Source organism: Nothoprocta perdicaria, unplaced genomic scaffold (assembly GCF_003342845.1).
Source record: "Nothoprocta perdicaria isolate Ctin4 unplaced genomic scaffold, notPer1 scaffold_6, whole genome shotgun sequence".
NCBI classification, from domain to species: domain Eukaryota; kingdom Metazoa; phylum Chordata; class Aves; order Tinamiformes; family Tinamidae; genus Nothoprocta; species Nothoprocta perdicaria.
In genome coordinates, this window is record NW_020455865.1 from 3,968,685 (window position 1) to 3,982,229 (window position 13,545).

Consider the following 13,545-nt stretch of genomic DNA (forward strand, 5'->3'; position numbering starts at 1 on the left):
TACCCCTCGTCCTATCGCTGGCCACCAGTGAGAACAGCCTGTCCCCTTCCTCCCTGCATTCTCCCTTCCTGAACTTATACATATTAATCAGATCCCCTCTGAGCCGTCTCTTCTCCAGAGAAAAAAGGCCCAGCTCACTCAGCCTCTCTTCATACGAGAGATGTTCCATTCCCTTAATCATCCTGGTTGCCCTTCTTCTGGACCCTCTCCAGAAGCTCCACGTCCTTCCTATACTGGGGTGCCCAGAACTGAACACAGTAAAGTCCCCCCAATCCCCACAGTAAGTTCCCCCAATCCAACAGAAATGCAATAAAAGCTGGTTTCAACAGCAGAATATTGGGGGTGAGGGGAGGCAGAAAACAAAGCACAGCAAAATTAACACTGCATCAGATTTGCTTCTGCTTAGTCTCCTCCCTCCACTCCAGGTAAAGTAAAACTAATTCACAATTTCACAATATAGAGAGATGACTATTTCACAGAGTCAAAAACTGAAGAGAAAAAGCAAAGAGAAAAATCTTTCTGCAATTTCAAGACTTTCCTAGTCCTGGTTCACAAACTGTTTTCAGTGTAATATTAAAGATACCAAGCAGCCTGGCTTTCATAACTTTGCAGGGACAACTCATTTGATCACCATGAGCTTTTCCTGTCAGGAAGCATTTCCCAGCAACGCTTTACCTCTGTGCTTACTCTTCCATGTCTCATTACAACTCTTTTATGCCAAAGTATTCTTATTTCTCCAGAATTCAGTCTTCTAGTATCTGTAGACAAGTATCCCTTCTTATACATCCCCATTCCTCACCTGAGCAGCTTGTTCTTTCTTCCTTCGTTCCTCTTCCAGCAAACGACGCTGCTTTTTAGTGAGAACCTCAATGAAGCCTTCGCCTGCCATAGAGCCCACTTCGTTGTCTTCAGCTGGGTTTGAACCCCGATTATCAATGATGGCACCTGAACAAAGTAAACATAGGTAAAAAAAATATGAATCTGTACATTCACGTGTGCGTACATGCACATAAGGCTTTAAATCAATACTATTATAAAATGTGTAATCCCAATAGGATTCATGCTACAGACACCTCAGCAGCTAAACTGTGAAAGCCTCCAGGCCTTGCTGTGCTCTGAGAACATGCTCCATCTGGGAGAGCTTGGGACCAAAGCCATATGGTAGCTCAGGCAACCTCAGGTGTGTTATCCAGAGGAAATAAACTGAAAGCTTTGCAAAGATCAGCAAGGACAAATTAGACACAGGCACTTCTGAAAACAAACCCACCACCTGTGAACATAAAACTCCAGGTCTACAAATAGCAAAACACAGCGTCAGGGCCTGATGCAGTGAGAAGGTGGTTTCAGAGGTATTTTTTTCTTGCCTCCCAGCCACGAGCTCAGACTACATTTCTCTGTTTTGGATGTTCTTTAAACGTGTTTTCCACTGCTTAAGGTATTTTGGATTTAATATCTTAGACTGAAACACAGAATAACCTCATTTCACCCTAACACCATTCTTATTTTTTCTACAGAATTAGACAGACTGCTTGTCAGATGTGGCTCAAAGCTTGGCTTTGAAATTTTAAACTCCCTTTGTCTTCCATAGTATTTTCTCTACTTAGCTGCAACAGAATTCTCATGTTTGTGTAAGTAAACAGAAAATAATCTAACTTGATATTTAAACTGGATTGAATCAGCCTGGCTCTAAGTCAGCCACAACATGTTGTCTCTTCAAGGAAACAAATGAAATGAGACACTCACTTCCATAATTCAGTTCAAACTGTGACAAGGCTTCTCCCTTTTCGCTTGCTCTCTGAGCAGGAGATTTGGGCTCCTTCTCTGCCTTTTTACCTGCCCCCTCAGCAGTCTCTGTGTTAGCATGGGAGGCTCTATCTAGGCTGTAAATGGAGTGGCTGCTCCCACCACTGGTGCTGCTGAGCCCCCCTCCTTCTTCTGGAGATCTGCAAGGGAAGAGAAAGGAAGAGAAAGGAACTGGATTTGTTGCTAGAGGATGAGTAGTAGCAGCAAAAGAAAAGCAAATGGGTTATATTCTCCTCGCTAGGTTTCTATTTGCACCTCTTCCTACCCCAGCTTCTACTCAACTGAAGCAGACATTAATTCTGAGCACTCAAACCACTACAAGGATGTTTCTGGGGAACAGAAACAGCAGAACGGGAACAGAACAATACCTGGAATCATGAGCCAAACAACATGCTGCCCTATTACAAAGCTCATACCCTAGATTCTCCCCACAGGGAAGGCTTAGTGTTTTCGTAACTGTGTCTTCTACCCTGCTACAACACTGCTTTCCTGCCTCCCCTGCTCCTCTTTACAGGAGTCTTCTTTACTTATCCTCCCAGATAGGTACCAGGTGAGGGGAAGGAAGATGGAGAGGGTCTGAAAAGCTCTGAGCCAAAAACTTTTTCCCCTCCATTTGACCATCATCTCCCAGGCTCAACCCATAAGACGCACAATGGAAAGACCAAATGCCCTCCCTTCCCTCCCTTTCCCTTGCATGCATCTTTCCAGACAGGAGGAGCAGTCCAGAGTGGAGACCTGCCCTGTCAGGAAACTAAGGCAAAACCTTAGCTCAGAGGCAGCAAATACCATACCTACATTGTGTCATTAACAGGCCTAAGCCTGGACTGCCAGCATGGGAGGAAAGACATCATGAAACCTTTCAGCATCACCAGGCTGCTAAACAAGGCTGCAAATCACCTGCACTAGTGCCCAGCACAACGTAACCCACGTTCTCCACTCCCTTATACTTCCTACTGGATCAGACACACATGTACACGAGAATGCAGCTTTACCTCTTGCTTTTCATGTGCGTCCCGCTTTGCTGGCTCTCGTACCGGGAAGCTGCTCCCACCCCAGTCCTGCCAGCCTGCTCCACAAACCCTGCTGGCTCAGTCTTGCGGCTCTGCCTGTCCACAAGCGGCCTTTGGCTCGAAAAGCTCCTCTTTGCCAACTCTCTCTTCTCTCCCAAGCTGCCGCTGCTGAGGCCACCTTCTAGGTGGCCTTCGCTCTCGGAAACCCCTTCTCGCCTCTCCCGCCGCTCGCTGAAATCGCTGCTTTCGGATGCTGTCTCCCACTCCTCGTTGGCGTGGTCTGATGAGTTCTGGTAAGCCAGCTCAGGAGACCGTCTGCCCGAAACGCTGCTCTTCTCCGCAGTGGTCACCTTGGGTCTTCCTGGCCACTGGCTGGGCAGCAGGTTGGGGCCTCCTTCCTCGGGGTTCCACTGGCCCATGGATTCTCTCTCTTGCCTGAGGCGCCTGAAGCGTGGGGGTTTGTCCTGCCGGGGGGGCCGGCGCCTCCTGAACGGTCTGTTCTCTATGTTCTCCTGATCTGCTGAGTAATCCTCCTGGAAAAAGTGCCGTTTGTCATCGAGATGACTGTCCTCAAAAACCCGGCCTGAGAAGGAATCCGAGTGTTTGTAAGTATCTTGGATGTAGTCCCTGTCAGATTGCTGCCTGCTCCCAAAAGTGTCCGATGGAGACGTGTGGCCGTAATCCTGCCACCCCGCTCCCCCACTCCTGCCTTGCCACTGAGTGGGCTCCTTACCCATGAAACCCCTTCGCCCATAGCCAGAGTTGCTCAATCTTGGTGGCAACGATCTTCCAAAAGCTCTTGGGGCTCTCATTTTAGGGTCAAGGCTAGTATGATCATCTGAATAGATCTTGTTGGACCTCCACGACTCTTTGAAGTCTCCCTTTTTCAGATCGCTCTCCTCCCTGTCCAGCACAGAGCCTTCATTGCTGTTTTCTGAGCCTCTCTGTCGGCGACGCTTGGGGAGCTCCTCGTATTCCGACCCTTCGCTGTGTGTCTCGCTCGCTATCCGACGCCTGGGCTTGCCTCTTGGGAAGTCCTCTGGCTGGTTGAACTCCCGAAGCCCTCGTCCCCGGCTGCTCCGCTGGGTGTTATAGACTCCCCTACTGCTCACAACAGTGCCGCGGCCCCTGAAGGTGAACTCTCTGAAGCCTCTTCCTCGCCCACGCCCTTGTCCTCTCCCACCAAAGGCTTGCTCCTCATCAATAAATATCCAGTTGTTTCTTTTTGTGGGAGGGAGATCATTTGACTCTCTGGATAGCTTGCTCTCCCAGGTTCTTTCCTGTTTCTCTTCCTCCTCCTCTTCCTCTTCTTCCTGAGATTTCTCCGCCTCTCGGGCAAGACTGGCATGGGAAGAACCTTTGTCATCCAGCCGGTAGCGTGTGGAGTTCAGTACGGCTGCAGAATCGTCCGACTCATTTTCCACTTTATGAACAGGCACCTTTTCCTTTGGTGGGCGTGAGGTATCATCTCCCTCAAGCTTAACCTTCTCCATCTCCTTTTCCTTCTCCTCTACCTTGAGGGCTTTCAGGACTGGCTTTTTAATTGGGCCTGATCGCCGTGTCCTCCCTATTTGCTCCTGATGCTGACCATTGGTGTTGCGGTTCTCAGGAGTCCATTCTGTTGTCTCTCCAGCAGGTTTTTTGGTGTTGGTTCCTTCTTTCTTCCAGGGGTCAGCACTGAACGACTGCTCATCCCTGGGCACTTCTTCAGCAACCTCTGCCGTACTCTCCGAGGGTTTCTGCTGGTGGCCAATGTCCCAGCTGTTATATTCAGGCTTCTTCTCTCCTTGGATGAAGTCAGGCTGCAGAGGCGAACACCTTAAGTTTGCATGGTGGTTGCTAGGAGGACTTGTTTCCTGCACATTTTCCTGATGCTGAAACAAAAGGTCTTGGCCTATCCTCTGAGAAGACAGGCAGCTGTCGAAGTCTGCTTGGGCCTTCTTGTCAAAAGCATTTAAGTACTCCTCTCCTCTCTCCTCAAAGAGATCTCGCTGGGTGCTCAGGCCTTCTGGCCTGCCAGGAGAGGCAGAGTAAGAACTCTCATTCCTGAGAAAGAGCAAAATTAACAAAAGAAAGTCAAAAAGTGGAAAGCAGAACATATCTTTCAAGAGCCCAGGCTGGGTACAAGTGGTGGAAACAAATAAATAAAGAAGGTTTTGTTCTCAATCATGAGACAATGAGCCTATAAATACCTGTCTGGCAGATCTGCTGTGGCCCCATGCTGACCTGCCTGGTTTCACAAGTCAGTGGGTGACAAAAAAAAGCCATTCCCATGAAGGGCAGCAAACCACAAGAAATAAATGGAGACTGAGCCTCCAGCATACATGGAGATTCAAACACAAGGAGCTGGATTCAGAAAGTCCCCAAGAACTAAAATCCTTAAACTAGAAATCTCAATTTTTTTTTAGGGTATTGTCATACCAGTATCCTTGCCTGTTCAGGAGTCTTTTGCATCAATCCTAAATCTGCTCTTAGTAGGAGATAAGAACCTATCACTGCATAGTTTCCCATCAGAGCACGTGTGTGAGGACAGGCGAGTTTTGCACTCACCTGGCATGCAGCCCCTCCAGGGTTATGTTCTCAGCCTGTTTTTGATGTGACAGGGAGTACCCTTTGCTCTGCAGAGACGTGTAGCTTTCCTGGCCCCACACTGACACAGGGTCCAAGGCAGCAGCTTTCCTTTCTGCCTGCCCTGCCTGACAGTTCTGATCTTCAGACCGACAGCTGCTCCCACCGATGGAGTCCTGCTGAATCATGGGCTTCATAATCCCTGATCATAAGAGAGTTCATGCCATTAATGATAGAACCTCATTGCCAAGAAGAATTCACAAGCTACAGTTAACTGGACTGCCCTTCCTTCCAGGACAGCGGGTGACTGCAGCCATAGAAACCTTTCTAGAGAGAGGAGCATGTGCTTGGAAAACACCCACCTGGGAAATACATCTGTAATCATATAGAAGGTGAAGCAGCTTTCAGAGCGCATGCCGTTACTGGCTTGGAGGTAAGCAGGTGCATGAAAACTAACCATAAACTCCAGGGGATTATTTATATTCACATCTCTGAAGATCAGCAATAAGGTAAGGAAGCACTAGGATCACAGACCTCAGAAACTAAAGGTCTTCTCTATAACACTTCTTGAAGGTGGTCTACTAAGATCTCACAAGACTACACTAACTCCCACCATGATCCTTCTCCTCTAAGGGAATATCTGCTTTTATACCTCCGAAATTACTGTAAAAGAAAATCCTCCATGGCATGGCAGGGGATGGGCAGATAGGTGTCCCCCCTCTCAGACACTTCTGTTCCTTCACTAGCCCACATCACATGGATTAACTCCTTGTAATCCCACCAGAATAACCATCACAGACAGCCTGGATGAGAAATCTGAGGAAAGGAAAGATGACTGAAGCACAGCAAGGTAGGACTGTCTTCATCATCTCAACAGCCCAAATCCCTACCTTCTCACTGGCCATAACAGCCATTTCTGGTCAAAAGCAATGAAAAAGACCACCAATCCTTAGGGTTTTCAGCCCTGGGCACTTGAGAACCTTCAAGATCCTAACGTGCTTTTTGCATTCCACAGTCTAGAAGACCAATTTCCAAAGTCTTGGGTTGCCTACCAGATGCTGGAGCAAGTCAGCATCCCCGATACAGGGAAACACTGAAAACGCCTTACCTGAAGGGTGAAGGGCAGAAGGGTAGAAATCCACAGGGGTGCGGCCCTGGGCCATGCGAGGGTCCATGTAAGAGGGCATCATCATCCAACGGGGATCAAAGCCAAGCATCTGGGGGTGTGCTGGGTAGAACGTCCGCTGGGGATGGGAATGCGCTGGGGGAGGATAGACCTGCTGCTGCTGCCAGTGCTGCATCTTATACAGCTGCTCCTGCAGGAAAGGAGGACAAGCTGCTTGACACAAACTGCTGCAGCGCCAGGAATGACACTTGCAACCTGGCCAGCCCAAGAAAAACACAGTTGATTTGTTACAGGCTCAAAAACAAGTCAGAGAGAGGAGCAAGGGCTATTCGCTACCAAATGGGAATGCAGCAATTGTTATTTTTTAAATACGAGCACATGGTAAATGCAGCCAGGATGTCACACCGTTGTGCAAGATACACAGCTGAACACAAGGATCAGCTTCAAGATGGGAATCCCTATTTTCTCCTCACTCCAGTGAGATACAGGACTGTTTCCTGTCAAAGCCAGGTTATTAATTGGAACTAAACACTTTGGAGAAAATACAATTATAAGATGTGCATATTTGTTAGTTCTATTCATGTAAGCCAGACACATTAGATAAAAACATCCTAAATTCAGTCAAGTGAACAGTATTTTTACACTATTTCCTGTGCATCCTCCAGAGACCAGGAGCAACCCAAGAGTGTCAAGTCCATCTCAAATGGCCAGTTACCTTCCTTTAGAAGAGGACTGTCATGCACACTAATCTGAGCTAACATTTAACCTTTGCCAAAGGTCCAAGAAGAACCTATATTTGAAAGAAGTTTTATGTACTGGATAAAGCATTCAGATGGTAAACAGATCCAATTAATACAATATGCATCTATTTACTTGTGCAGTTTGCCTCTGTTCTTCTCTTACTAAGCCTACTGCAGTGTCAGATATGATAACTGCTTATAAAAAAAGCCAATTCCCTGCTGCAAAGCAAGCCACAAAGCCTTAAATCTGAACTTGACACATCATTATAGCAAGAGACGAATTCATCAGATAAATGAAAAGATTATATCTGCATTATCAAGTGCTCTATGATCTTGAAGAAAATATTTTATTTATGTCACCAACACTATTTTTTATTTTGTTCTTTTAATGGAACCAGTGCTAGCAAAGAAGCAAGGCAAACCCACCAAAATACAAATTACCTCATACATACTAATGACGCAAATAAAAGAAAACAAAATTTCATGTTCTTCCAGGAGCAATGACCTGAGGTACTGCTAGCATGAGAGCAAAGATGCCCAATTATTTTTAGATTCAGAGCATCTCTTTTACAAAGCAACATTAGCAATATTTGCTGCTGTATCTTTGAATCATGAGAATGTCTTGAGAATGTCAACTGCCCAGAAACAAGCATAAGGGAAGAGCCAGAAGAGAGCAATTACTAAGCTCCAAGCAGAAGCCAAATGTGATCTCTCTGCTAAGGTCTGCAGCAGGGTTGATTATATCACATTTCAAGTGGTTATTCTACAAAGAATGTCAATTAATGTTGTATTATCTCAAGCCTGGATTATTCTGCTCCTTGCCTTCACTCTGCTGCTCGAAGATGCCTCACTGCAGCTGGAAGGAGAGCTGGACAATAGGTAGGACAACAAATAAAAGGTTATAAAGCTGAATGAAACACAACATATATAAACAGGCCAGGCTGGTCTCTCCCCAAAGGAGAGTTTGCAGTGAAAATGAAACACTCGAAGACTAAACACATACTTAAAGTGCAAAGCGTATAATACTTTCAAAAGCCTCACAGAAGAAAGGGTTGTGTAGGAGATGAGAGCAGATGTGAGAACCACTGGAAAAAATAAACAAACAGGAGGAGGCAGCTAAGGAGGTAGGTAAGGAGAGTGCCACTTTGCACCCCTCAAGTTCAGCCCAGCAGCAAGAGCCCAACCAGTTGTCACCCCAAGCACAGCTTGCCCTTGGCACGCGAAGAGCTGCCCATACTAACAGGGTTAATACATACAAGCGCAGAGCCATATGGAAGCAGTTGATCCCACATGGGTTTTGCCTGTAAATTCAACACCCTGGTACTGCAGGTGCTGAAGAGCAGCAGCTCTCTTCTTCATGCACACGTTTACCAAGGTCAGGCCTATCGTAAGCAGCCATGTCCCCACTGCTGTACTTCTGATTTTGGGTGTGGGAAGGGGAATGACCACAGCAAACAAGAGCTCTGCTACAAACCACGCAGTACTAAGAGAATGTCACACTGCCAGCAGACACCAAGATAAGCACAACAGACCAGTGGACATTTCCAATATTTTCTACTTTTCTACCAGGCAATGGCAACCTTGGCCTGCCCACATCTGTCCTGAGCCACAGAAAGCCCTAAGCACAGCAGCTCCAGCATGGGAGAACACAAATAAAACTACCATCATCAGCTTAATAAGCCTTTACCCCGACACACAGGAGATACCTGGACTCAACAATACTAAAAATGTTTTCAAAAACACTTTTCAAATGGGATCAATTCCTATTTGTCACCTCATAGTTTGAAGGTGCCTGGTTAGTTGGTGCCAGTTGTGTTGCGAGTCCAGCAAATGTGACTGCTGGCTGGGGGTCAGAGGGAAGGGAATGTCACACCTCTTACCTGCTGCTGCTGTTGCTGCTGCCTCTGGAATCGGGGGGGAAGAGACTTCTGGTATTTGTTGAATTCCTGTGCTGGGGAGGGAGCCTCTCTAAGTTCTTCCTCGCTGCTGCTTTGAGTTGCTGCTGCTGCTGGGGCAGGAGTCTCCTCCTCCAGGTAACCAACAGAAACATCCTGTGCATGAAACTCTGGGGTTGCTATTGAGAAGAAAATAGACCTTGAGAAGCCCTGCTCAAGACAGCGCTTGTGCACATACCACGCACAGCACCAACCACATGAGACTGTGGGCACGTCCTGACTGTGCTACACACCTGAACTTCATTACAGTCATATACAGCACCTCATGCACAGTCTCCTAGAATTGCTCTGATTCTTGAAAGAGCTTTTATCTTCGTTTTTGAGGTAAATTCCAATTCTCTTTTGCTATCAACTTTCTGTTTAAGCACTGCCCCAGTCTGCTTCCCACTGTAACTCCTTAAACTTGCCAGCACTTAATGATAACAAGTTTACTGCATTGTGAGCAGCAGCAATTTCTTAATAGCACCATGCAACCCCAAGAATATCAACAGGTCAGTTCTAACAAGGTCTCCACTAGCACAGCTGCCGGAATGCAGATAAGGAAACTATAGAAGTTTGCACATGTTTTACAGAACATGATGGGAGGAGGGGGAACAAGTTACCCAAAACCTTCCATCACCAATCCAAAACACTCTGTGAAGAATGGGAGCTAATCTACCAAGTGCAACTTAAGCACCTCCACCTGCTCCCTCACAGCAACTCCAGCACAGCTGTACAACACCATCATAATAAGAAACATTTTACAAGATGAGGTGAGCACTGTTTCGGTACCTCTACGCAAAACGTGGCCATTCTCTTGCACAGTATTCTTCTCCGTGCTGGGGGGCCTCAGCTCTTCATTCTCTGTGTGTTTCTGGGTCTCCCCACTCTTCTGTGCCAGTTTACATTTCTGATCAAGTTGCTTCAGCTTCGCAGCACAGGCTGCCAGACGCTCCTCTCTGGCTCGCCGCTCTTCTTCCTCTCGGCGCTTCCTGGCCCGTTCAACAGCCTCAGAAATCTCGGAGTGCACAAACTTCTGTCTCAGTGGCACCTTTTCTTCTTTATCTTCAACAGACTGCTGTCTGAGAGTATTTCCCAGTGTGGGCTTCTGCCAGAGGATAAACATTGTCCATTAAGTATGAGCCAAACATCTTCTGCATCTTAAGCTTTGCCCTGCGAAGAAAATCCCCTCCTGCTTTCCTTCCCTCCATCCTCATGCACACAAACCATTCTCATGCAAGCAACACCATCCTTTCAGTGGGCAGTTATCTTTACTTGGTTCAAGGTCTCCTTTTGCTAACTCTGTGACATCCCCACTGTTCTGGACCAGCTTTGATTCTGTGTCCCTAGTGGGAATTCTGTGAAGGTGGATTTCTCTCCAGCTGAATATAAACAGCAATTGATTAATTCATCACTAGCTTGTACTTGGTGAAGTGCCAGGCTGAGTAAGAAAAGGACAGCGGTGTGTCACCCCTAGTAGCCCAGCAGAATAAGCCCACCTACATGAGTTCCACCTAACCTGGTATTCAGAGGCAGAGTTCCAGCCATTCAGTTTCCTTGGAGGCTGCTGTGATTCCTGCACCTTCCGAACCGGCCGGGACAAACCAGCTGAGTCATTCCAGTTCTTCCCTTCCTCCGGGCTGTGTTTGACATCTGCATTGTCTGCAGAGCTCGGGGGCAACTGTTGCTGTCTTCTGGCATCCCAGTTGTTCCTGCCATATAAACAGCTTCGCTTAATGTTTGCGACTCAACAAGCATTTGCAGCTTTAGTCGTTAAGTGGCAAAAGCAATTGATTGCAACAGAAAGAGAAGATCCAAAATAAAAAAATACCAGCCCAGGACACTGGCTTTTTCCTCCCAAGGTGCTTAAGGGTTAGCAAGGCCATCGTGCAGAAAGTTAAGGAGATCCAGAGAGGAGCCAAAAAGCCTGGCCCATAGCTCCAAAACACATGCACATCACTGAAACTCACTCAAAAGATGGTAGGTGGAATCAATAACGTCACATTATTAGTCAGAGTGGTCAAACCTCAACATTTAGAACAAAATTTTAAAAGATTCTAGTAAATTTTACATTTATTGAAACAACTTGGTAAGAATGCAGTTCTTACCACTTCTGTCGTCCATCTTTAACAGTATCTTTAAGAACTTCTTCTTCTTCTTCATCTTCACTAAACTTCAGCTTCTCAGAGTAATCCACTTCATCATGAATGCCTGAAAAGCAGGATTAGAGACAGAAAATGGAGCTGAGAGAAAAACAAAGCAAAATGAATCAATCAAACAAACAAACAAACAAACAAAGGCCTTGCCGTATCCTGATAAGCCTTCTGCCTTCTTTGGCACTAGACTAGATGCTGTTGGAAAACTGAATGTCCAGGACAGCATCAGCTCAGGGACTGAAAATTATGTGGTTGGCTGGGACATGTACTGCTGACCAGCTAGGCTCATCCCGAAAGAGTAGCCAAAATTCTAGGAATGGAGGTGCAAGTGAGAGGAGACATGCAGTCAGTTATACTATTATCTTCCTGCTGATTGGCGTTTTCAGCTTTTAGGAGTCTTCAGATCCAGTTCCTTGAGTACAACGTGGTGGAAGGATCAGAAGGATCCATTGTGTCATCATTTACACCAACAGCAATTTCACAACCGCAGAGCTGCCTCCCCTCGTCCTTTTGGGGCGCAAGGGGACAGTCACCAGCATATCCTGACTATTTTGGGCTAGAGGGAGGATAAGCTGTTGCTCCGGCTTGCAGATAGAGGTATTTTACCTGCCCATCCATCATCTGCATCAGTGTCAAGTTCATCCAGCCCCTTCAGGTTCTCAGCGTTGATAATGGTGGGCCGGGGCACTCTCTCTGCTAGCTGCCGAACTGGGCGTGTTGGGCGAGGCAGACCAGGCCTGTTCTCTTTTCTACAAGGAGACAAAAAGAAGTTTTAGAAACTGCAAATAATAGTAAATAAAAAAGGAGTATAGACTTGAGTTCAACAATGAATCGGGGTCTCTTTCTACCACATGCTCAGATACACAGTCCCCAAGTATGTATGTGTGCCATCTGATAAAGCTCTTACACAGTGAAAAGTTTACGTCCCACCCTGATCCTGCTTCTCAAGGAGGCAGTCACAGCAGTCTTACCCATCCTGATCATTCATCTGGTATTGTCTAAAAGGGACCCGGGGCTCAAGACGAAGCTGAGGAACAGGGAAAGACCCACGGTCCAGCGATGCAGGGGTCTCCGAAGGCTGTTGTGGACACATCTGGAACACAGCAGAACAGAATAGCCTAGTTTTCCCCTCTGCTATAGAAAGACTTAGCCAGATTAGGTTACAATATGGCCACAGTAGTTGCAGCCGTGCAAGGGAAGGGCAAACACTTCTCATCTGCCAGGCTATCAGACCATATGCTAATGGTTACCCTGTCCAGCTCTTGAGGGAAACCAGCAACTCTCCCTCTGACTGAGCAAGGCCACAGCTATTTCACTTCTCCTTGGAGCATATTAAGTGCTCCAAGCAAGAAAGGGCAAATGCACATCAGGGGAAACTAAAAATAGATCAAGGAAAAGATCCCTGGGCTAGTCTTGGTAAACAACTGAAGGATCTGAAAACCATCCATCTCAGTTGACTTCCTCAGCCCACCCTCAAGTTACAAGCAAGTCAAGGGACAAGCAAGGAGCTGCGTGGGGCAACTTACAAATGCAGGCAGCATGTCATGGTATGTAGGTGGCTGGTACACATTGCCCATGAACTGCGAAGCCCCTTTGCGGACAGGCTGAGCTGGGCGGAGAGACGGCTCCTTCAAATCGCTGCCGTTCGCCGAGGAGGGGGCTCCGTCTCCACTGCTAGAGGTCTTGCTGCCCAGCTCAGCTGGGGAGGCGGCCAGAGATGTGGCAGAGGTTATATTCCTCCCACCGCCCTCCCTCCAACTGGTGACATCTGGAAAAGAGGCAACACAGAGGTCAACATTTGCTCACGGAAACCTCCGAGCTCAAATAACTTCGACCAGGTCTTAATTAAACCAAGAATATGGAAATCCATCATGAACCAAGGAAAACTTTCAAATACATTTTCCTTCCCAAGACACTAGCAGCATCAGCTCTGACTAAGTAATTACTGCAATCATGGCACCTCCACTTCTCAACAGACCAAATTCCAACCAACTACTCCGCGACCCACCTCCACAGTACTCACCCTGCAGAATTAAGAGTGTTTTAAACCATGCACGCTCCACTAGAAATCACCTTACACCACTCCCTCCTTTCGTCTGTGCTCCTTCCCTTCCCCAGCGAGGAGGGCCTGCTTTCCATATCACCAGATTAACGCACAGGACACTGTAAACCCCCTCCCTTGCTGCAGACAACAGTCCACGTTTAGCT

General features: G+C 47.1%; 1 protein-coding gene across 1 annotated transcript in view; it reads right to left on the reverse strand.

Moving 5' to 3' along the window:
• PRRC2B (proline rich coiled-coil 2B) overlaps positions 1–13,545 on the reverse strand; it is a 29,618-nt gene that overhangs the window by 10,711 nt on the left and 5,362 nt on the right. Inside the window, exons 6-17 of the mRNA XM_026049483.1 lie at positions 12,864–13,105; positions 12,309–12,430; positions 11,944–12,086; positions 11,290–11,392; positions 10,701–10,893; positions 9,974–10,289; positions 9,128–9,321; positions 6,490–6,697; positions 5,364–5,583; positions 2,796–4,859; positions 1,744–1,943; positions 800–945 (exon numbers count right to left, since the gene is read on the reverse strand). Coding sequence (XP_025905268.1) covers positions 800–945; positions 1,744–1,943; positions 2,796–4,859; positions 5,364–5,583; positions 6,490–6,697; positions 9,128–9,321; positions 9,974–10,289; positions 10,701–10,893; positions 11,290–11,392; positions 11,944–12,086; positions 12,309–12,430; positions 12,864–13,105 — 4,151 coding nt within the window. The remainder of the gene's footprint in view (positions 1–799; positions 946–1,743; positions 1,944–2,795; positions 4,860–5,363; positions 5,584–6,489; positions 6,698–9,127; positions 9,322–9,973; positions 10,290–10,700; positions 10,894–11,289; positions 11,393–11,943; positions 12,087–12,308; positions 12,431–12,863; positions 13,106–13,545) is intronic.